The 24,065-nt window shown below is 41.8% G+C and overlaps 1 protein-coding gene across 1 annotated transcript in view; it reads left to right on the top strand.

Moving 5' to 3' along the window:
* The window catches only part of MEIS1 (Meis homeobox 1), a 132,419-nt gene extending 114,874 nt beyond the window's left edge, over positions 1-17,545 (top strand). The window contains exons 10-13 of the mRNA XM_080684461.1: positions 12,158-12,216; positions 13,374-13,463; positions 13,753-13,848; positions 15,961-17,545. Of these exons, the coding sequence (XP_080540587.1) occupies positions 12,158-12,216; positions 13,374-13,463; positions 13,753-13,811 (208 nt within the window). The 3' untranslated portion in view covers positions 13,812-13,848; positions 15,961-17,545. The remainder of the gene's footprint in view (positions 1-12,157; positions 12,217-13,373; positions 13,464-13,752; positions 13,849-15,960) is intronic.
* Positions 17,546-24,065: the final 6,520 nt, after the last annotated feature.

Below are 24,065 nucleotides of genomic sequence, written 5' to 3'. Positions count from 1 at the left end.
AGGGCACCATGCAAGGGGTACTGGGCCATTCATTTGTTATTTGGCTCCAGAATGGAAGTGCAGGGTGTCTGGGTGTAGACTGATTTCCCTTGCCTAGGAATTACCTACGGATGGCACAACTTCACACACAAAAGGTAATTTTATTAAGCAGGTGTCTTAACATTTTCCCTTGAGAATTTAAGTGTAACCTACATTTAAGGTAAGACTTTGTAATTGATCAATGGAGTAACAGGTGCAGTATCCTTAAAGGAAGGAGCAGAAGGAGATATAAATATGAAAACCCTCCAGAACATTTTGGAATGGGTGGTTGTTCTTCCAGCCACAGTTAAGTGCTAAGCTTTTCACCTTGAGTGTCAATTCTAATAATATTACCTTTACAGGCGCTTACTCCGGGCTTAGATTATAGCAATCAGTAATACTCACTAGATAAAATACTGTCTAGTTGCTCATAAGAAAATATTGAAATCAGTCAAAAAATGTTTAGCTTGCATATTGCCTGAGACAGAGCTGGCGCGGGGCCAGCAGGCAGGGTATTATTGGGAAAGCTGAGCAAATAGCTCGCAGGGAAAAGAGCTGTGAATTTAGAAACCTTCAGGTATTGTCATGTCAGAGAGTCTTAGGAGTTCAACGGAGACACTGCTTTTGTGTGCAGATTTTAAAAATGTACAACAGACAATCCTCTTTGAAAATGACTCTGTTAAGTAGAGTTTGTTGTAAGTTTCATGCCATAAATTCACTCAGAACCCCCCCTCTCCCCACCCCATGTTAAATCCCATCCTTCATATTGTGAAGGATGGAAACCCTGGAGGAAGGGGTGGGTGTCGGCCCTCTGTTGGATGGAAAAGCCCTGCCCTTCTTCCAGGGGACCTTGAGTGTAGGTGAGAAGAGAAATAGGAAGGAGCAGGAGGCAGGGAGCTGGCCTGAGAGCCCAAGTACTGTTTTGTGTAACCGCCGCCGGCATTCAAAGCCAGTGAAGTTGAGAGTTGGTACCACCTGAGAACGTTTTCCAGGACCGCTTAGGGCTGGGGTTCAAGGGAGGCCCAGAGTCAAGTGAGTTGGAAGACTGATGTACCATCATGGTTCCCGTGCTTCTGAATACCTGTGACCCCTTTCAAGGCAGTGAGACCGGTGGCTGGGTGGTTGACGTTGAACACGGTGTGTAGATCAGCAGGACTGGCTGCAAGTCCTAATTAAGGCCCATTTGTTGTTTTCAGTGTCTTGGCACAAGCATTTGGTCCAAGAAATGGAAAGAACTCCTTACATGTCATGAGACCTGGCAGGGCTGGGCGCGACTCCCATGTACTCGCAGACAGCATGGGAAGTGAGGGGGCTGAGAGGTATCAGGGTCAAGGGGAAGAGCCCGCATCCACAGGTGGCTAAGGGACAAATTCCCCTGTAAACCCCATGACAACATACAACTTACACAGGGGGAGAAAGGGGAGGGATTATCGAGGCCAGTGGTCGGCAAACTCATTAGTCAACAGAGCCAAATATCAACAGTACAACGATTGAAATTTGAGAGCCAAATTTTTTAAACTTAAACTTCTTCTAACTCCACTTCTTCAAAATAGATTCGCCCAGGCCGTGGTCTTTTGTGGAAGAGCCACACTCAAGGGGCCAAAGAGCCGCATGTGGCTTGTGAGCTGCAGTTTGCTGACCACAGCTCTAGACCGTTATACTGTGTGATAACATGAACTAAAGAGGAGCACATTTAGAGTTCTGAAACTGATTCTGATTCCAACTTTACAGTGGGACTGGAAAAAAGAGCAAGTCCTTTGATAAAGAGACAAATAGGAAAACTAATTAAAAGTTGTTCTTTTTCTTTATCTGAAATAAGCAAATCAAGCCCGGTAAAATAAAAACTAGTTGAAATTAAACATTATCGCAAGACATGAAAACCATGTATGCTGTCATTTCGGGACTCCTAATAGAGACAAATCAGTTGTTTTTAGCCGTGTGCTGTGAGCCTATGAAGGGCATGACAGATAATAGGCTCGAAATTTCTGAAGTTACTGCACAGCAAAATTTGTTTTTTCCTCAGGCGTTCAATCTTTTCCTCTAGTAATTTTGTACATGACAAACTTTTTAGTGGGTGCATTAATAATCTATAAGTAATGGGTTGTCAGGTGTCAGTTAGATAAGATTAAAAGGCTGTTTAAGCATTATCCATGTGCCACTTTGCATGCGTTTTATAGGTCAGGAGAAATAACTTTTTGAATTGCGGTTGTATGCACACGCTGGGGTGTTTTTTTTCCAGTCTCTCTCATTTGGCCCCGCTCCAGGTATACGTGGAAGAACTGTATTACGTTACGTAAATCCTGCATGTAGGAGCAGATTGGAAACTCACACTGTGTGAACCAAGGGGACAGATGTCTCCGCTGTCTTCTGTAAGCTGATTTTCGTTGTTCCAGCGTTACTCTTTTTCTTCTGAAAGGAAACTTTGTCAGGGGGAGCAGCCTCCACCCAGAGAGACCCTGAAGCTTAGACATCCAGAGGTTCCTAGCAAGTCAGGTTTAGGTCTATTCTTGTCAAATCTGTCTTAAGTGTGTTTACATATAGTTTGCCTTTCTGGTATTTTCTGCTTGCACAGACCTGATCTCCACCTATTTTGTGTCAACAGTTGCTGAGGCTGGTGTTGGGTGATTAACCATTGAGCACCGAAGCACCAGGCTGTGCCCACAGAGACCCCCTCTCCCCTCTCACTTACATCATTATCTTGCTTCAGGCTGCGCCTACATAAAACAAACAGCATTTCTGAGTGGTTAAAAAGTCAGCCTGAGACATGAAAAATGGGGCAAATGTTGCCTCTTTGTTGAATAAAACAATTTTCTCAGAAATGGAGTGGAGCCAGGGGCGCGGGGGAAGGAAGTGTTTCTGAGGGCCAACGTTGTCTTGGATCCGGGCCGCCTCGCTCCAATGTGTGAATGCCTAGAGCTTTGTGTAAATGCTCAGCGTTTCATTCTGTTCCTGTTTTAATTTTTAAGGGGAAAGAGAACATTAAAACACAAAACAAAACACAACCCTCTAACAACATGGGTGCCTGCAACTCTGGCAAATACAGGGCTCCCCTGCTCGGTGCCTTCATCGTTGTTGATATTTTCCTCTTTCATTTATTTCCATTCTTACAGGGCTTTTCAGCCTGACCCATTAGTATGGGAAATAATTAACTCTATTGGGCTCTTGACACCTGAACAATAACAAATAAACGGAAAACCTTAATGGGTTCCCATCCTTGAGCGCTCCCTTTTCCTTTTTACCCTCTTAACTGATGTGACCAAAGGGCCTAACGCCTCACAAGATTTAGATCCATCTCTGAAGAAGGAAAAGATATTTCCTTTCTCAAACACATTAACTCTTTCAGGCCTGTGGGGATTATTGGTCTTGGGTTCTAAATGTAGCTTAGCTCAAAAATGAATTGCAGGTCGTTGGAAGATCTGGCTGAATATTGATCAAGTCACTGGTTTTCCAGAATAGTATATGGCCTAGGGATAGAAGTGACACGTGCCGTGATTAAAAGCATATGTAAGTGTCTACTGTTTTCTTTCTACTCTAGGATGCTGATTTAAATGTACACCAGTATGTTTGAGGGTTGTTGTCTGGTTGAGGAACTTTGTTTGCCTGTATCCCTAGAACGTCTGCTATGGCTGACTTTATTTGATCCCTAGTTTGGGTCAGAGTTCATATGTACTTGCAAAGGGCAGGGAGTAGTGGATGGTGAAAAGCTAAGTGAAGGAACTGTACATGTCCAAAGATGTCAGATCTCAGCCCCCATGGCTGGTCACCTGGCAATGCCGTTTACAGAAAGGAAAGTGCAATGGATTATGGCAGAGATTCCCATCCTCAGGGCCAAGTCGGGGTGGGGGGCAGAAAAGGCATATCAGAATCATTCTGAGTGAATGTAGTGTAAAAAAGCTTACTGAGAATTAACTTTTGATTTTAGTCCTGTCATTTCGTTTGAAATTGCAAATAACAAAGGGATGTGGGATTTTGATATTTATCAAAAGGGGGCCTGGATTGAAATTTTGGAAACCCTGTGCTATGGAGCAACAGAAGCACAGGATTTTATGCATCATGTGACAATTGAGGCTCAGGGCCTTACAACATTCCTCTGCCAGTTAGAGATGAGGAAGGGGCTGATTCCTGCTCCAGTGCCTCTTCCAGTCCACCCTTACATATTTACTTTTAACAGCTTTCATTGATATATAATTCACATACCATGCAATTTACCCATTTAAAGTATACAATTCAATGGGTTTTTGTAGGGAAGCTATCCCCACAGTCAATTTTAGAACGCTTTCACCACATCAAAAAGAAACCCTGTACCCTTCATCTATCTTGTTTTAATTTTTTTATTGGAGTAACATTGGTTAATAACAGTATATAAATTCCAGGTGTACCACATTATAATTCGATACCTGTATACTCTATTATCTGTACCCTTTAGCTAATACTCCACCCTACACTTCCATCCATCCTACCAGCTCTGGCAACCATGAATCTACTTTCTGTCCCTATAGATTTGCCTAGTCTGGATAGTTCACATAAATGTGTCGTCTGTACTTTTATTTTTATGGATAAATAATATTCCATTTTATGGATGTACCACATTTTGTTTATCCATGCATCATTGGTGGACATTTGAGTGGTTTCTACCTCTTGCTGCTACAAGCATTCATGTACAAGTGTGTGTATTTTTTGCATGCCATTAGATAGTTTTGAGAATCATAATAACAGTGTCCCAACAAACCCCTGTCTTAGGTTTTACAATTTTCAGAGCACTTGCCAGTGTTTTGACTGTGATAATTGTGTGTAATATTGTACAAGGAAAAGGGTAGCCACTCATAAGTGGAATTCATATTCTCCAAACTTTTTTCAGGGTGCCTTAGATGCCCATAAGCATTTTTCAAAGATTTGACATGTTCTAAGAGGAGATCATTTTGTTTGTTTTAGTGTCTTTATTTAAAAATTTTTGTCATATACCTCAATTGAGAGACTTTTGCCTTTTAGTATAAGTGGTTCCATTTGTATTTAGTGGGCTACATTTTGACATACATTACTGGGGTTTCAAGCTTTCCTAAATGAAACACAAGTTATAATGAACATTCTAAGGAATAGAGACAGGCCCCCATTCAAGTCAAGCCATCTTCATTGTGGCGTTCTATAGCCTAACCTGGCAGGTGAGAGTAGAAATCAAGCTAAATTCTGAGATATTCTCCCTTGGTATGAGTGGACACTACAGGCCAGAGAAGTTTGGGGTTGGTCGAGGCTTGGGAACGAAGGCAAAGAAAGGAGACATCCTAGAGAATGAAAAGGCTCACAGAGGTTAATAAAATTAAATGGGTTTTAGGAGTACAAATATATAATACATCATCTGTATATTGTATTGTGTGTTCATCACCCCAAGTCAAGTCTCCTTTCATTACCATTTATCCTTCCATTATCCTCTTTACCTCCCCAAACCTTCTTTTCCCTCCAGTAATCACCCATACTGTTGTCTGTCTATGAGTTTATATATTTTTTAGAATTAAAAAAAAAATCACTTTGCAATTTGCTTTCAAGGAAAAACTTTTTTCTATATAACCAAGTGATAAAATGTTTGGACATTATTTCAACATCTAAAGTTCAAAATAATACATGGGTTTTGCTATTTCTTTGTGTTAAAATGTTCAAGTAATTAGTGATTTCTTTTTATTGGTTGCTTTGAAAAAAAATTTTTTATATGTAATTAACTTACTCAATTTCAGCCCTTTCTAGAGTAATTTAACAAATATACCCATCACTGAAGGGACCACTGACTGATGGTCTTAGTGTGATTGGAGCAAATTCCAATATTATGCTTCCAGGGTGGATGGGGAACAGGACCTGTGCTCCCTTCTCCCTCCTGTCCACTCTCCTCCTCCACCCTCAGACACGCACATGATGTATTGCAGTCCTGGAACTGTCAGATCCTAGAGGAGCTTGAGAAACTAGAGAAAGGTGCCAAAAGCATGATTTCATAAGGTTTGACTTGAGATGGAGTCAACTTTCTTGAGCATCTTAAAATCGCGTTTCAGGAAATTTTATTTCACAGTGAAAGGGAGTGTAAAAGGCTTGGCCCCTGAAGACTGCCAGTTATGGATTGTTAAATCCAATAAGTGAATGTAAACCCAAAATGAAGAATTCCAACAAGAATTTTTGAAGTTGATTTCTTGTTTTAAAGAACAGAGCATTATTTGGGAGATAGCTAGAACTCTTTCCCTGAAGGGTTTGTTTATAAGACAGGCCTTAAAGTTATTAGGAAATGCTGAGTTTTAAAAAACGTAATATATATAGTTTTATTTAAATGACTGTGATAAAGTTGAAGGAAATGCTACATTAAGGAAAATTTATGGACTAGAGAAAGGACAAAATTCTGGAATTCAGCAACTATCTTCCAATGTGACATTTTATAGTTGAAGATTTAATTCTATAGAAATATTTATAGAAATTACCAAAATGAATTATGTATCAATTAACTATTATACTTGCATATTGTTTATTTTTAACTGAATAAAGAATAATGCATGCAGAAATCACCAGTTCTTATACTTAAAAATGCATGGTATTAATTTTTATTATAAAGTATTATTATTAAAGTATAGCTATTCCTAACTATAGCTAAATATTAATCAAAGATGAGTATAATTTACACTTCCTTTGATGAGTGGTATAGGTATAGAAGGCATTTTACTAACATATCCTGCTATTTAATGAAATCTTTTCTTGAATATTAAGTTGCTAATTTTAGTTTCTCAGGGATATGGGAGAGTATTGTAAAGTGATATTCCTCCATATTAAATGGATATCCATCTTCCTGCTGACTATTCACTTATGCCTAGTTGGCAAGAAGCACTATGGGGATGACTGACAGTCATGTCATTGTTTAGAAACAGCAGCATTTTGATTTTCTGTGGTTCACCGAGTTGGCAGTGACTTGCTAAAGTAACAAAATGTGGGCACCCCTTAATCATCAGTGAATAAAGCAGGGCTGCAAAGATTGAGTAATAGACTTAATTGAGGCAAGGTGAAAGTGCCTTTTCTGAAAGTGAGCACGTCATTTTTCCTTATTTTTGTTGGTATTAGAGAACCATACAAAGAAGTGTAAGGGGGTAAAAGTATAGGAAAGGGGCAAAGCTGTGTGGAAAAGTTGCCTGTGGCCTGGGAAAATGCACCTTGTGTTTTGGTTCAGATGGATGCCCACTACAATCTCTCCACCTTTCCTGGTTCTCACGGAGGGGAAACTAAACTTAGCAATCTAGTTTTGTGGGAAGGAACCAGGGCAAGGAGTGGAGGATAAACTAAAGGACAAAGGTCAACTTTAGAAAGCTGTTCTGCCAGATCTTGCTCAGAAAACTATTCAGGTATTCAGAGACTGAGAAGAAAAGGAGATAGGTGGGATTAGCAGAATGAAAAAATTTAAAAGCCTAATGATAAAAAAAAATCTAGGGGGCCAAGAGAAGGAAGACTAAAGCAAAAATTCCTGTTTTTTTTTTTTTTCCATAAGTCAGGATTCATCTTCCATTCTCCTTATCTGATTCCTATTTAAAAATTTAAAGAATAAAATTCAATTTGGAGATGATCCCCTGTGTAATATTTTTGAAGATTTTGCTTCCCTTTTAACCTCCCATTCCCTCTTATTAGGACGTGTGTCCTAAACAAATAACTAAGTAAAAAGAAATATATCTCGGTTCATTTTGACATGGAATAAAGCTATAAAGCCAATTTATTAAATTACTTGTCTTTTTAAAATGTCTTGTTTTGAGAAAGGAGATAGTTTGGACACAGGAAGGAATTCTAATCCATGATTCTTTGAAAATAGGGAATATAAGAATTCTTTCCCTTATTCAGTATTCTATCACCTACAGGGGGTCCAGTTCTTAAAGAGTACTTTACAAAAGAAGATTGTGATTTCAAAGCAAAATGGATTTGAAAAAATATACCTTGATATTCAGGATGTAATGTGGAAAGGCAAAAAGAATGTTTCCCAACCTGAAAGCACACTCCACTGAAAGGCTTACCTTTTAATTGCCCAGTTTATGGCAAATTTGAGCTGCATTTTATGAAACCAAAGTGTGAAACTCCTTTAATGAGTAAGAAAAACTGTCCTGTTGTCAGGTATTCCTGACATTATAATCTGAATTTTAAGGGCTGTAATGGTTGGACATAAATTGTAAAAGTTTTCTCTTATGTCTTTAAACTAACAAACTTTTTAAAGAGACCTTATTATCAATATGGACAGTTCTAAAGATTGTATGGAGTTCGTGGATATATTTTATCTTAAACTACTTTGTGGTTGTTGGAGAATGTACATTTTATTGTACATTCAAATTGGAATTTTGTCATTTTCTTTTTTTATTTCTCTCTAAAAACACTGTTTCTTCTTATGTTCAAGCTCTAATATATATTTATGTATTCATACATAAGTGTTGATATATATTTGTACACACACATATGAGCTTAAAGTAAGTATTTTACTGATGCTTCTTGAAATGACAGTATTTTAAGAAGTAAATATGTTCATGTAAGTTCACATAAAATCTAAAGTCCTTTTTTTGGTTCACTGTTTAGAAAATTCTTGATAATTTAGAATCTTCCACAATGGAAAGTAAAGCATTCTGTCACAAAAGCAGGGAGGATGAGACACAAGGTCAAAGGGCATTTTAGAAACAAACAGCTGGGCCAGTTTATTTAAACAGATACAGGGATGGGGGAACTGACCTCTGTTTGACTTATAGTGGGAGGAGCAAGAATGTCATTTTATTACTTTGCCCAGAAGGAAAATGTTTTTGTATCTGAATTCACCCCAAAGCCATCTAAACACATGACTTTGCTGTATGCAGCATACTTCCAAAGAGAGTACATATAAGATAGTCTAGGATAATGATAAAATACACTAAAGAGAATCAAATGTTCAGATGGTTTTAAGATCAAAGAGATCATGTTTTAAAAAATAAAATATTTGGTTATTAGTTATTTTTAGATAAAGATATCTATCATGACCCCAGATAACAGTGTATTTCATATAAATATAGGAATTGTAATCTGGTAACATTCTGAGAGTTTATGATGTCCTATATGAGTTGATAAAGTTTTCAAAAATGAGAAGTTCCAAGTTCAGACAAACTGATTAGGTGTTCTTGGGTTTTCAATGTTTTATTATTTTTATTTTGTTTAATGAAATATCTTCATGTCTACATATCCTAACAGTAGCTACATTGGTGGTATCAATAATAACAACTGGTTATTGCCACCAAAAGAAAAGCAACAGTACCTAGTACCTGGGGGCCCTTAGCTGAGAGGCTGTGGTGAGGTGTTTACTTGCTACTTGGGGACCAGAGCAGGGCTAGAATAACAGCATTTAGTGTTGTCCACTGAAGACCTTCAGAGGCACACAGACAAACCTCAGCACAGTGAGCAGAGCGTGGGCCAAATGATGAATGGACTCAACATCCTAGAACAACCCACATCCTAGAATGGCATTGTTAAGAAGCACAGATGTGTAACCTAAGGAGAAGAGGGGAGAAGCCAATGGAGCATGATGGCTATAGTTTAAATATTTGAAAAGCAATCCTGAAGAAGTAATATTTAAGTTGTTTCAATTACCCCAGGAAGTTGTCCTGGTGGAAGCACTTTAGATCAAGTGAAGCCGAAGCTGCTGACAGTTGCCTGGCCCATAGAATGAGTGGGCTCTCAGGTAAGGTGGCAAGTATGGTATTAGAAACAGCCCAGCAGAGGTTACTCCTCTTGATACCCATTACGTGGGGATATAAAGAGTGAAAGCAAGTCAGTGATCAAGCTAGGTGACCATTAAAGCCCCTTTCAAAACCGAGGTGTGTTTTTTCTATCATTCCTTGGGTTTAACAGTCATGGATTCAAACTTGAGTTGGTTATTATGAACTGGTCTTTGGAAATCTGAATATACAGATGGGAAGGAGGCAAGCTCTGGGATATGGATAACTCAAGCCACCAAATCTTCTTATTCATAGTTTTATCTTTGTCTATATACACTAGCAATACAGTTATCAAAATCCCCAATCTACAAAATGTTCAGTCGTGCATATTCTTGGAATCAACGATAATGTTCAGTCAAGCTTATTCTTTGGCTCAAAACCAGCTCATTTAAAAATATCTGTGTACTTCAGAATATTCTAGATGGGTGGCACAGTAGTGGCCATGCTCTGCTTAGGACATTAGAGAGGGGGGTACTTGATACTATTCGCCAGCTATCTGTCACTCAGCAAATTATTAACATCTCTGGGTAACATGTGACCTCAAATAAGTCATTTAATTTATCAGAGCTGTGGCTTCTCATTTGTTAAAAAGTGCTCTTCCTATTTTTAGATAAATAATATAAATCATATCCACAAAATATTATGTTTTAAAAAGGACTTTTAAAAAAGTTACCGGACAGACTTCCTTCACCCTAAGAGCCTGCAGACTATGAACAGTAGCACAGATAAAGAGTTGATTTTTGGTCTCTTTACCTAGATTAGTTACTATGAAAATTACTTTTGGTATATGCAGAAAATTAATATTAAATAATTTTCTAATTGGTCATGCAGTGAAGGCAGCTAATGAAAAGGCAGAATTTTTTTTTCATTTTAATTGGTTATTTCACATGGTGTTTGTGCTACACCTGTGCTTATAATGAGAATGGAGAATTAATCTAACCTTCTGCTCACATGATTCCAATTTTCATGGTTTATACAAGATAATGATAACCTGATTTGCAACACAATTTGTTTTAGATCTGTGCTTTAAATATTTTTATTAGCAGTTCAGGGACTTCATATACAAGAACTGATATAATAAGTATTGCCAATAAGAGTTAGCACTAACAGTGTCCTTTTAGATTCCACTGTCATTATTTATTTTACTTACTTCTCAGATAATGGAAAGACATAAGAATGTAAGATATTAAGAATCTTCAAATGTCATGGAGTTTTCATTTTTATTTTAAAAACCTGTCCCTGTCTGTTTAATGGCTTGGTTTTGGGGAATTATTTTCCTACCTGAAGAGGGGAGGGAGACTTACAAACTAGAATTTATACTGGACTGTGGATCCTTTAATTATTAATAGTGAATCATTAAACTTTTTACTGTATTTTTATGTGCTGCTCATGTTCAATATATTCAAATCTGAATTGAATTGAGAACTAAAAGCACTTTACTATTTCAGAATCTATGTCCTGTTCATTTTCTGTATTTGATATGTAATTCTTAGTATTAGGCAGTATAAATGAATCTTAAGAGTTAGAAATTTCATGAGCATGACTTTGGAGAGCTTGTATTAACCACTTTTTTTATTTTTCCAGTGGCTAATCACTTTTGTATGGGCAACAAAAGTTGTACAAAATAAATCTTACTAAGACAATTAAGTGACTTAAATATCTTAATAAGATGTTTATTATAAATTTTCAGGTCTAGCTGGAGAAAGTAAGATTATAAGTTCAGTTACTGTATAGCTGTGACCTCGCCTTGACCTCAGACTTTACATAAAGAGAGAAAAAAAAAAAAAAAGCCACCCAAAGAAATCTCTACAAGGAATGCGTTTCTCTGAAGTCCCCAGCAGTGTGAGTTAGTGGTGATAAACTCCAGACATTCTCTCATTTGATGGTGTGCTGCCATCCCAGTTCATTATCTTAATAGTGGGCATTAAAATAGAATTAGGCTGGCAAAAGGTAGGGAAGGTTCGATAAAAATTGTAAAAAAGAAGTCAGAGAACGTAAGATTGAAATGTCACTAATTAGGAGAGGTAACGGATGCCCTTATGGACATCTCGCGCTCCCCACCAAATATCCGTCCTTTTGCAGTGGAAAAGAGTGGTGGCTGGTATTGTTTCCTGAAAATTCTGCTAATTCCCCCACGAAAAGATGAAATGGAAGTGTCCAACTGTGGTAAAACAGGCAAACATAAATCAACTCAGAAACCCCAAGCCTGTGTACTCAAAGGTCACTGGGGGTTACAGGTTTTGCAGCGTCTGAAACTGCACAGTGAGCAGGGGAGAGCCACTCTGCCAAGATCTAGCTTTGCTCTTGCTGTGATCCATCTTCTCTTCCTCCACCTCCCCCACCGCTTTTTGGGTTTTGTTTTGTTTTGTTTTAAGGAATAATGATTTGCTCTACTTTCTTGGTTACAGGTTTATAAACGCCCGGAGAAGAATAGTGCAGCCCATGATAGACCAGTCCAACCGAGCAGGCAAGTCCCCCATAGTGACTGTATTCAAGTCACGCAAGCGAAAACCATCCTCAAGCCATTCACCGGGAGGTCCGATACCTGGTAAATAAACTGGGAGTGAGTGCTAGGAGCGCCTGGCAATTAAAGTGAAACCGGTTTAGTTTCATAACAACACTAATCAATTTAACATCATTATAAAAATGTTTGGAGAAGGTGGAAAAAAAAAGCCGACAGAGAAAAGTAACTCTTAAATCATTACAATGCTCAGTTACAATATTCTTTGTACACGTTCAATATATTAATGTTATTTTTTTTTCTGAGTTTGCCTTCCCAGCTCTTTCTGCTACTATGACCACTCCCTGGTGCATGGCTTGGTGTGGAATTGCTGTAAACTTTATTACCTGTCAAAAGGGCAAAGGGGTCAGGATCGCTTGTGGGACTCAGTAAAGTTCAAAGACATTCAATGAGGTAGAGCTTTTGTGTGCTTTAATAACCCAAGGCAGCTTACTTCTGAAGCAGCTTTTCATGTACAGTTAAAACATGGGATTCAGGTAGTGGTATAAAATACACGATTCCTTTTCTCAAGCCTTCTCCTGTTAATATCCATTTTCTGGTGTTCAACTTTTAAAAAAAAAACAACAATAGCTTTTTGTGTTTTAATCAGAGCTTAAAATGGCAATACGTCTATGGGATCACAACTTGCAGATCTAAAAGTCCAAGAAACAGCTTTCTAGGATTTGTTTTTGTATTGTAATATACCAATGAGATTAACAACAGTATTTACTAGGGGTGATGTGAATCTCTACCTTCTTTACAAAATGCTCTCTCATCTCAGAGAGCACTATGAAAAACTGTGGTAAACACCATATTGAGTCACTACATATTTAGTCATATTCCCATAATTTTTTTCCTTTCAACAACTATTGTGTGATCGCCAGACAAAAACCCAAACATGAACTTTCTGAATCCTCACTATTCTTTGAACAGTGTTTTAAAACTTGGTCACAGGTATGTAGAGCTGAAATTTAACTTGGAGTGTTTTAAAATTATATCTGCCTGGTATGTTCTCTCTCTCTCTCTCTCTCTCTCTCTCTCTCTCTCTCTCTCTCTCTCTCTCTCTTTCTGGCTATTCTCTCTTGGAGACTGTTATTAAGAATCTATGTTCTGCACTTTTGTAGTAAGTCAAGGAACACCTTATAACCCCGATGGACAGCCAATGGGAGGTTTCGTAATGGACGGTCAGCAACACATGGGCATCAGGGCACCAGGTAAGACTGTTTTGTGGTTGCTTCTCATTTATAACTCCAAGAGTGTCACCCCCCACCAGCCCAGGTAAAGTCACTTCATCCTTTGCTGTTATCTCAAGCTGCCTGCCTTGCCTGCCATCTGTGCATCTAAGATATTGCAGAGGGGAAGCCAGGATCTTTACGCACTGAAGATCTCACTATTTCTCAACCCTCTGGAATCTGTTTTTTTTTTTTTTTAAGGGTCTTTTGGCACTATCTGTTGACTTTGCTCATTTTCTGGCCTCTTCTTGGATTTTTATCTCCCTTCTAGGACCTATGAGTGGAATGGGCATGAATATGGGCATGGAGGGGCAGTGGCACTACATGTAACCTTCATCTAGTTAACCAATCGCAAAGCCAGGGGGAAGTAAGTACAAATGGGGTCTTTGTTTTCACTTTGTCCTAGGAATATTTTTCCTCTTGCATTTTCTTACGTTCTCCTTGCCCATAGCCTCATGCTTGTTCATTCCTTTCCATTAAACTCCTGGTTTCTTGCTTCCTTCATTTTCTCCTTGGTTGCGATCAAGCTTTTAAGCTTATAAATGCTGTGTATGATGTACATTTATCCTGTGTATTGCTATTATACAGTACTGACCACATGACAAAATAAGAAACAGTCAGGAGGTGGGGGAGTGGGTTGTCATAGCAACAGACTGATTTGCAAAATGTAAGCAGTCTGCAGCAGTGCAAGGAGAGGAAAGAGCATGTCCCCAAAGTGTCATAAATCTGTCTAACCGCAGTTGATGCATGAGTTACATTTCTACACTAACCTGCAAGACACTGCAAAGCCAAACAGAGACTTCTTTTAGGGAAATAAACACTAGCTTTACTTAGGGTAAGTAAAGGCATATTTTGAGCTTCAGTCAACTAAACTTTGATTTTTTTTCTTAGTTTATTCCTTTGTCTGTCCATCATAATGGGATTACGTGTGGCAATGGAAAAAGGGAGAATACAAAATAGAGGTGTGCACAGCAGGCTGCAGGGCTTAGCCCAGGCTAATTGACTATATCCAAATTAAGTATGCCATCACTTGCAGTGTGACAAATGGATTTGACTTATTCAGTATACAAAAATAGAGATCATTAATGCAATCTTCAGTGGCAGGCCTAGTGAAGTGGGCCTAGGAAAACTGCCCCAGATTCTTGCTCTTGCATTTTCTCTCCTAAAAAGACACTCCAGCAATTCGTGTTCAAACAAGTAAGACTGTTTTGAACACCAAAGCTCTTGTTCACTTCCTAAATTACCCCTAATAGCATTGCTCTAGTTTTGTTTCTGAAATTAAAAGCAGTTAAGTCCAAGTCTTGGTTGTATCTCTGATTATATTAACACACTATTTAAAAGCACTGCTGAGGCCAAGGATAATTCGTATTGGTCTTCCTCTCCGGGTGTGAGTCAAATATAAGTTTAACAATTAGCTCCCAAAAACATTCCATTGAGCTCGGGAATGCAACAGTCTTATTACCTCATCATGGAATTCTCTAGCTTAGTTAATTTAAATATTGTTTCTTAGTTTCTGGGTCAATTAAATTTAAATGATGTATTTTATGCTTCGTGACCAATTAAATTAATAGGTTATTACAAAAAATATTATCATCTTTTTTGATTAAAGAGCTGTGGGTACAGTATATTTTATAAGCAATTTTCATTAGTTCAAAAATGTTCCTTTAGGCTAGATTAAGCAGCCATTCATTGCTAGAGCCTGGAGACCTTATTCGAAGGTGTTCATCGCATTCACAGTGCACTATTACTTAGAACTAAAGCCAATTGAACCTACTTAGCAATAGTGTTATGCCTTTCACCCTTGATGATTATGGAGCTTATAGCTCTCAGAAACAATACACCTGTCAGTTTCCATCAACTATAGCAATCCATGCAGAAGACAAGAGGCCCCTCAAAGCAGGAGGGGTATTGTTTTAGGTCCAATTTTTCTTATTGTTCTCAAAAGCATTGTAAGGTGGACAGGGTTTTGTGAAGGCTTTCTTTCCCCCAGCTCTAAGAAACCATGAGGAAGGAATTCATTGATAACTGTTATTGTTTTGTTTTGTTTCCATTTTTAAAAGTACAGGTTTAGCTAAGTAATCAGCCTTAATGAGACCCTGTCCAGTTAGTTGCATGCAAGATGTTTCGTGACCAGTGTGGGGTCCTCTTGTATTCTTGGTAGAGAATGTTTTCAGGGAACAAAAGTGCTTCTTCAGACCAGACCTCAAATAAGAGTTTTATTTTTTTAAATAAATAAGACCTCAGTAGGTTGACCTGATAACAGTGACAATAAAAGGAAAATAGTCAAGAAAAATGTGAGTTTCCAGCAAAACATCTCTCATTTTATTTTCTTCTGTATGAATCAAAAGAATACTTTACAGAGCCATGTTCCCTTCATCACAATGTCCCCTGGCTTTTGTAGGATTGCCATAGCCAGAACCACACTATTGCTTTTTCATAATATTTTCTTTTTGTTTTTTTTTCTTTTGAATTTCTACAGGGCTGCAAAGTATGCCAGGGGAATATGTAGCCCGGGGTGGTCCAATGGGTGTGAGTATGGGACAGCCAAGTTATACCCAACCCCAGATGCCCCCCCCATCCTGCTCAGCTGCGTCATGGGCCCCCCATGCATACGTACATTCCTGGACACCCTCACCACCCAACAGTGATGATGCATGGAGGACCGCCCCACCCTGGAATGCCAATGTCAGCATCAAGCCCCACGGTTCTTAATACAGGAGACCCAACAATGAGTGGACAAGTCATGGACATTCATGCTCAGTAGCTTAAGGGAATATGCATTGTCTGCAATGGTGACTGATTTCAAATCATGTTTTTTCTGCAATGACTGTGGAGTTCCATTCTTGGCATCTACTTTGGACCAAGGAGCATCCCTAATTCTTCATAGGGACTCTTAAAAAGCAGGAAATACCAACTGAAGTCAATTTGGGGGACATGCTAAATAACTATATAAGACATTAAGAGAACAAAGAGTGAAATATTGTAAATGCTATTATACTGTTATCCATATTACGTTGTTTCTTATAGATTTTTTAAGAAAAATGTGAAATTTTTCCACACTATGTGTGTTGTTTCCATAGCTCTTCACTTCCTCCAGAAGCCTCCTTACATTAAAAAGCCTTACAGTTATCCTGCAAGGGACAGGAAGGTCTGATTTGCAGGATTTTTAGAGCATTAAAATCACTATCAGGCGGAAGAATCTTTCTTCTTGCCTAGGATTTCAGCCATGCGCGTTCTCTCTCTCTCTCTCTCTCTCTCTCTCTCTCTCTCTCTCTCTCTCTCTCTCTCTCCCCCCCCTCTCCCTCTCTCTCCCTCTCTCTCTTTTTCCTCTCTCTCCTTCTCTCTAGCCTGGGGCTTGAATTTGCATGTCTAATTCATTTACTCACCATATTTGAATTGGCCCTGAACAGATGTAAATCGGGAAGGATGGGAAAAACTGCAGTCATCAACAATGATTAATCAGCTGTTGCAGGCAGTGTCTTAAGGAGACTGGTAGGAGGAGGCATGGAAACCTAAAGGCCGTGTGTTTAGAAGCCTAATTGTCACATCAAGCATCATTGTCCCCATGCAGCAACCACCACCTTATACATCACTTCCTGTTTTATGCAGCTCAAAAACATAGACTGAAGATTTATTTTTAATATGTTGACTTTATTTCTGAGCAAAGCATCGGTCATGTGTGTATTTTTCCATAGTCCCACCTTGGAGCATTTATGTAGACATTGTAAATAAATTTTGTGCAAAAAGGACTGGAAAAATGAACTGTATTATTGCAATTTTTTTTTGTAAAAGTAGCAGTTTGGTATGAGTTGGCATGCATACAAGATTTACTAAGTGGGATAAGCTAATTATACTTTTTTGTTGTGGATAAACAAATGCTTGTTGATAGCCTTTTTCTATCAAGAAACCAAGGAGCTAATTATTAATAACAATCATTGCACACTGAGTCTTAGCGTTTCTGACGGAAACAGTTTGGATTGTATAATAACGCCAAGCCCAGTTGTAGTCGTTTGAGTGCAGTAATGAAATCTGAATCTAAAATAAAAACAAGATTATTTTTGTCATGCTGACTCCACTGCTTGAAAAATGTGTTTACTGCCCCCCCCCAAAAAAATTTTGATGATCAATGCAGTAAATATAAAAAAATTAATTTTGGCTCCCTAAGATATATACGAATTTGAAAATTTTAACTACAAAGTAAATTATTTAATAATACTTACTGATTTCTTTAAGCTGACTTAATGAACTCCTAATATCAGCAAATTTAAGGCCTAAGGGCACTAACCTAACTGTAGACTCAGATTACATTCAACAAAATTACTCATCTAATATCAGTGAAATTATTCTTGCTCATAATGGCAAACCAAGTACAGAGTTAAGTCTTTTACTAAGGATGTTACCTATGATGAGCAGTAGATGTTTATTAGGAAATTAACTATGTGAATTGAAGAGGCCAGACTTCAAAATCTAATTTTTATAAATATGCTCTATGTTCTCATTGGATAAAACTGGTTATTAACTAATTTTCCAGAACAGCTGTACAGAATTTCTGCATGGCAGCCAGCTAAATGGTACAAAATAACATGTTTAAGCTGGAATAGCTTATAATTTTATTTAAATAAAATTGCTGCTATAAAAGTGCTTCCCAAAGCTAAGGAAAATACACAAATATTTTAATTAAGGCAAATTCGTTTTTAAAAATCAGCCTTTAAGCAGTGATTGCTTTGTAAACAAAGGATGGGTTGGAGGAGAGCGCCTTAAACTCAAGTCTGACATTCAGGCCCGTGCCACTCACTCTATAAACCCGCCCTGAACAATTCTATTTTCTGTCTGAAAAGGGAAGCCAGCTGTGGGTTGGCTTTACTAGGTGACATGTGATTGACTGACTCACCTGCGGGAGCAGCAGTGCGCACTCTCACCTTTTGTTTATGGGGCCTTGTGTCTAAACACGTGGGCGCATGGATGGAGAGTCAGACTCGGCCTTCCTCAGCCACCCCCCTCCCCGCACAGCGCCCCCCACTCCACCCCGCCCCCACCCCATATATGGAATTGTTTAAATTTCCCCTTCGGGCCCGGTGGCAATTCTTCTACATAAATAGTCCATATTAGTGAAATACTTCTCTTTTGATAGGTGGTTACTAGCCGTTAACAACCATTTATTTACTTTAAAAATTAATAACAAACTTTATAAACTAACCATCCATGTGCCCCTCCTCCCCAGTACATGCCTGGGTAAGTTGGTTATTTTCTGCCTTTATTCTTGAGGAAGCTCTTGCCGGGTGGGGGAGGGACAGGAATGGGAGGAGGTAGGGGGTGAGAGAGCTAGGGAGGAGGGCAGAAGGGGGAGGGAGAGAGAGAGAGAGAGAGAATGCGCGCAGAAGGTACACGTGAAGAGGAATTAGGGAATATGGAGGCTATGAAAATCAAGATCATTATTGTCCAGTGAATTAGAAAAAAATAAAACAAAACTGTTCTTTCCCTGCGTTCCCCCCTCTGTGTGATGGTTTTGTGAACGTCTTGCTCTCTGCAGGTCCTTTTTTCCCTGCCTGGACACCCCCACCTCCCCCTTATTGCTATTTTAGCTCTTCCTCTTGTAAATTTCAGAGCCAGCTCTGAGGTTGTGGAGGACACTTATTCGAAAGAGGGAAATAATAGAGGTGCTGAGAGTATTTTTGCTGTTTCTTAAAAGGGAAAAACAAAACGCCCTTTTCTAAACAAGGGCACACAACTGTACCTGCTTTTTATTTTTATTTAGGTAGGGAGGGGCGCTGGCTGAACGAGACTACTTTTTAGTGTGATTTAAATATTTTGCAAAAAAAATCAAAAATATTTTACCCTATCATATTTAATCAGTTGTAATTATAACACATTCGAAATGAATAATATGTCTTGACAGTATTTTTATTGTTATTGTTCCTCGCATGATGTTCGACTGCTTTAGAAGCACAGGAAAGAGAAGTAAACGCGCTACAAATGGGGAATTACCCTCGTTTAGCATTAAAATTCATTTAGATAAAATTGCCACAAACATTTAAATGGGAAGATTAGTTCCCCCTCACGCCTTATTGCACTCGCTCAATGGTTCCGTTAAGAACATTTTACACGTTGGAAATTCCGTCTTCTCAGACGGCTTGCTGTTTCCTAGTTACCCACATTCAAAGCAAAGGCAGCAGCAAAGGCAGCCGCAGCAGCAGCAGCAGCAGCAGCAGGAAAAAAAAAAAGTTTTGGCAACTGGTCTGCAATTCATCCGCTGCTGGCCCAGCCCCCGCTGGCCCACAGCAGTCCTCCCCCCACCCATCACCTTTCCCCACTCCTACCTCTTCTCCCCTTCCCCCACCCCCCATTATGTAATTTGCAGAGTCCTGTCTTGGAAGAAACACGTTGCTTAGTTGTTTAGTATTTGTATATAATGTTAAATCATTTGTATAAAATGCAAAGAAATATAAAAAAGCCAGTCTGTCTCTCTGCCGGTCTCCCCTTCTCCCTCTTCTGTTCCGAACTGAAGGTTTCGTTTGAAAGTGCTGAGTTTCTCACATCTCCTACTCTGAGCCCACAGGCACTTTTTTTGGCTTTCTTTTCTGCCAGGACATTTCCAGGAACTTCACCACTGCTGCTTGCTTGTATTAGAAACGTGTGAAAGAATTAGTTTGAAAAGTCCATGCAACGTCTAGTTTCTCCCTCTGCTCTTTCTCCCTCCCTCCCTCCCTCTCCCTCCTCTCTCTTTCTATTCCCCCTCCCTCTTCCCCCTTTCTCCCCCTCCCCTCGCAGGGCCGCAGGAAAAGAAGAATATCAGCTTCGACTGCCATCTTTTGGGGATTTGGAAAAACGACTCGGTAGGAAACGGAGGGAGGCGGAGGAGCAGAGGGTGGGAGGGAAACCCCCTTATTATCCTGTGTCGGAACTGGCTCCCTTAATCTGATGCTTAAATATTTGATGTGGAAAAATTACCCATAAAATTAGTTACTAACAATTTCAAATTGAAATCACTTATCGAATTATAAACGCATTAAAGCTGTATGGATGGTATTAGGAGTTCCTCGGGAGGCAACGGGTGTCTCCTTGCGGTGCGCCCCTGTCGGCGAGTTTCGCCCCGGGGAGAGGCACTCCCGCAGAGCCTGGGGAGGGGGTGGGCAGGGCGGATCGAGCGCCCTGGTCCCCACCGGACGCCGAACGGGCAGCCAGGGCCCGGCAAGGCTCCGGCTCGCTGGGCTTTCGGGGCGGAGAAGAGGGAGGGGAAGGAGCGGCGAGGCGAGGCTCGAACCTGGGGGCAGAGGCGCCTACCCGGAAACTTCGCAGTGAAGTCAAGAGATTCGGAAAAGGAAAAACACAGCCCTATCCGCCCCCTCCTGACAGCGTCTCCCTCGAGGCGCGCAGACTTTGCGCTCAGCATTGGCTGCTGTGTGCAGCGCCCCCTGAAGTCGGCGGGAGGGGAGGGGGGGGGGAAGATGCCGGTGGCCCCAGGCTAGGCCGGGCTCCGCGCCCCGAGAGAAAATCACGCAGGCCGTGGAGACAGCTGCGTGGCGTCCTGGCCAGGACACGGCTGCCCTTGCCTCCTGTGACGCACCAAATCCCGGCCTGCGCCCGGGTGCTTGGGCGCACAGGTCGCTACTCAGGGCCCCGAAGCGCCCGGCGGGACGGCTGCAGCACTTCCAGGAGCCTCCTACTTCCTCCCCACACAACCCGAAAGTCCAGTCTAAGGGGGCTGCAGATTTTGTCTCTGGAGAGAAGGCAACCTCGGGAAGGCACCTACTAGCGGGACTGCGGGTCCCCTTCCCTCAGAACGCTTGGGGGTGCTTTGTAATGGACTAGAGGCTTCTTGACGAGCTCTGTTCCAGAATCCCCCAGTAGCTCTGGGGACGAGACTCTGAGAGCTTGGGGACCTGGGCAGAGTCCACCTAGGAGCCACCGTAGGGGAGCCGTTGACAGCACCTCCATGCCTCCGGCAGGAGCTCCTGGGCATCATTTAAAAACCTCTGCAAACTTTCCTCTGCCTTTCGGATCCCAGCAGGCCCTCGGCCCCAGCGAAGGCAATAAAAACGTGACTTGGTGCAAAGCTCCAGCGCAGGCACTAGGACACCGGGTGGAGTGGCGTGGAATTGGGTAGCGGGGCGCCCTGTCTGGCCGAGTATTTCCTCTGGTCCTAACTCCCTTCTCCCTTGGCCTCTCCCCTGCCCCCCCGCCCCCCCCCCCCGCACACACACACACAATTGGCTGTTCGGCGGGCTGGCAACACTCAGGGTGGCCAGGTCCGGAGGCCACGTGAGGCTGGCCATCCCAGGGCACGGGAAAGGTTGGTGAGGGAGAGACAGTGGGGAATCGCCCCTGGAAGGTGGCGACTGGTGACTGAGAGGGCGGTGTGGATTCCCTTTTTGGCCCGATCTGCCCGCCACCACGTCAGTAACATTCTCTCCTAAGGCGGAGCTGAAAGGAAAAACAAACAATATACTGAGCAACCAGTTCTCCGGCATTGGAGCGTTAAAGAGTTTTTGCTCTAAGAAAACGGGTACTCCTGGGGTCTCGGTGGGGACAGGAGGGGCATTTTAGGGTCTGGGATCTGGTGGGCCCCCGCTCAGGGGTCGTCCCTGCCCGCGCTGCCTCCTGCCCTCGGGAGCCCAGCCCACCGCCGGGAAACGCGGGCGGAGAAGCCCAGGAGAAAAGGGATTTGGTTTTAAGCCAGTCTCCCATCGATCCGGTCGGTAATGCTAACCCCTGCCCACTCGCAGACACACTCACCTCTACCCTAAAACATTAAGTTCATTACCGGAGCCATGATTTTAATCTCCAGGCGGAAAACGAGTCCCTGGACCTCGCCGAATAGGGAAGCGGTGAATAAAGTCACCTGCTCGCGTGCCCGCCCGGCCCACTCCTCCCGGTGGGGGCCTCGAGTGGCCGGGCACCTTGCGCGGGGGCCCCTCGCTCCACGCTGGGGCGTGCCCGGCAGGGGTCAGGGACCCTGTGTCTGCTTTCTGCGCATCGGCGACCTTGTGCTAGGAACGGATCGCGCTCGCTCGCTTTCCTCCACGCCTCCCTTCTGCATTCGTCTGCCGCCCTCCTCCCGGGCACATCAGCGCTCTCTTCCTCCTCCCTTCCCCCAAAGTGGCGCGTTCCCCTTCTCTCCCAAGCGGTTTCAGGCTCTCCCCCACCCCTCACCACTGCCGCAGGTCCCGCTCAGCAGCCCCAGGAACCCATCTCCTTTTGCTCCCGCCTACCATCCTGGACGTGGGTGGGTAGGATCGCTCAGAGAGGCCCTTTGGAAGCCACTTGCTGAGGGCACCCTGGGTCTTTAAACAGCCGATCCCTGGATCTTGGGGAGATCCTGCGCCCATTGATAATTCTATCTCAAATAAACCCAGCAAAGCGGCAAACACCTCTCGCAGCCGCCTGCTCCCCATCCCCAACCCCATTCCCCCACTCCCCCACCCCCGCCCCCGCCCCCGCCTTGGCAAAGAGCAGCGTCTGGCACCGCGGGGAGATGGAGGCGAGCCACGCGCCCCCTTCCAGTCCTTGCTGGCCGACCCACGAGGCGCCAGCTTGTTCTGGAGACTCAGTTTCCACCAGACAATCGTGAAAGCGGGGGAAATACAACGCAGTGGCGGTGTAAATCCACGTTCGTGCAACCCCCACGCCGCCCCAACCTGATTTTCAAGACGTGCATTTTCAGGTAGTCCCACACTGTGAAGGGCCAGCTTTGTGTGTTATCTGTGGGGGTGGGGATGCAAGAGGAGGAGACTCCCCCCCCCCACCCCGCTCCAGTCTTTAATGTCTGAAATAACGAAATGCCTGTGTGGCAGCTGCTGCTAGAGCCAAAACTAACTCTTTGGAAGACGGAAAAGAGTGAGAGGCAAAGAAAGACTGTTCATTTTTTTTCCTTTGGTGCCGTTTGGGATGTCATCTGTTTCCTTGGCGACTGTGTTCAGCCCCCGGAGCCCCTGGGCTCCTGGATTGTTAGGGGGGAAAAAGCATGCTATTTCTGCACCGTCATTTATCACTGTCACCGCATAATGATTCCCCTTGCAGCCCCTTATTGATGTTTGTAATTGCATTATCTCATAAAGGAGGATGATCAATGAAACCGAGCCGTGCATTCTGGGGTCAGAGGAAGCCAAAGTACTGTTTGTTCCCTTTAATACAACAAGTACTCATTATCTTTAGGTCTGCATTCAAAAAATGATCTGATCTGGGGCTGACCCTGTCGGACATCCCAACACTTTTTAAAACGCGGTTTGTGTAACCTTTTGCTTAAATGCTAAATCAAGTACCTGTCTTGCATTTCAACGAAACAGGGTGCTAAAGCGGAATGGGAAAAAGCGTTTCTTCTTTTCTTTTCTTCTTTCTTTCTTTCTTTCTTTTTTTCCGGGAGGGGTGCGATCGTCTGAAGATGCGTGCGATTTTTACATCGCAACCGTCCAGTGATATCATGTAGAAAAAGCAACTCCTAAGACAAGAGACCCAAGTTATCTGATAGATGAAAAAATTGGGGGTGAGGGGAAAAGCTATCTGGGAGCATTTAACAAGGTCGGTACTAAAAGATCAGAATAAAAACACATCCGGTTTAATTAATAAGAGCTATAAACTGAAATAATC

The sequence above is a fragment of the Plecotus auritus genome (assembly GCF_963455305.1).
Source record: "Plecotus auritus genome assembly, chromosome: 8".
Taxonomy (NCBI): Eukaryota; Metazoa; Chordata; class Mammalia; order Chiroptera; family Vespertilionidae; genus Plecotus; species Plecotus auritus.
This window is presented reverse-complemented; position numbering and strand designations above follow the sequence as displayed.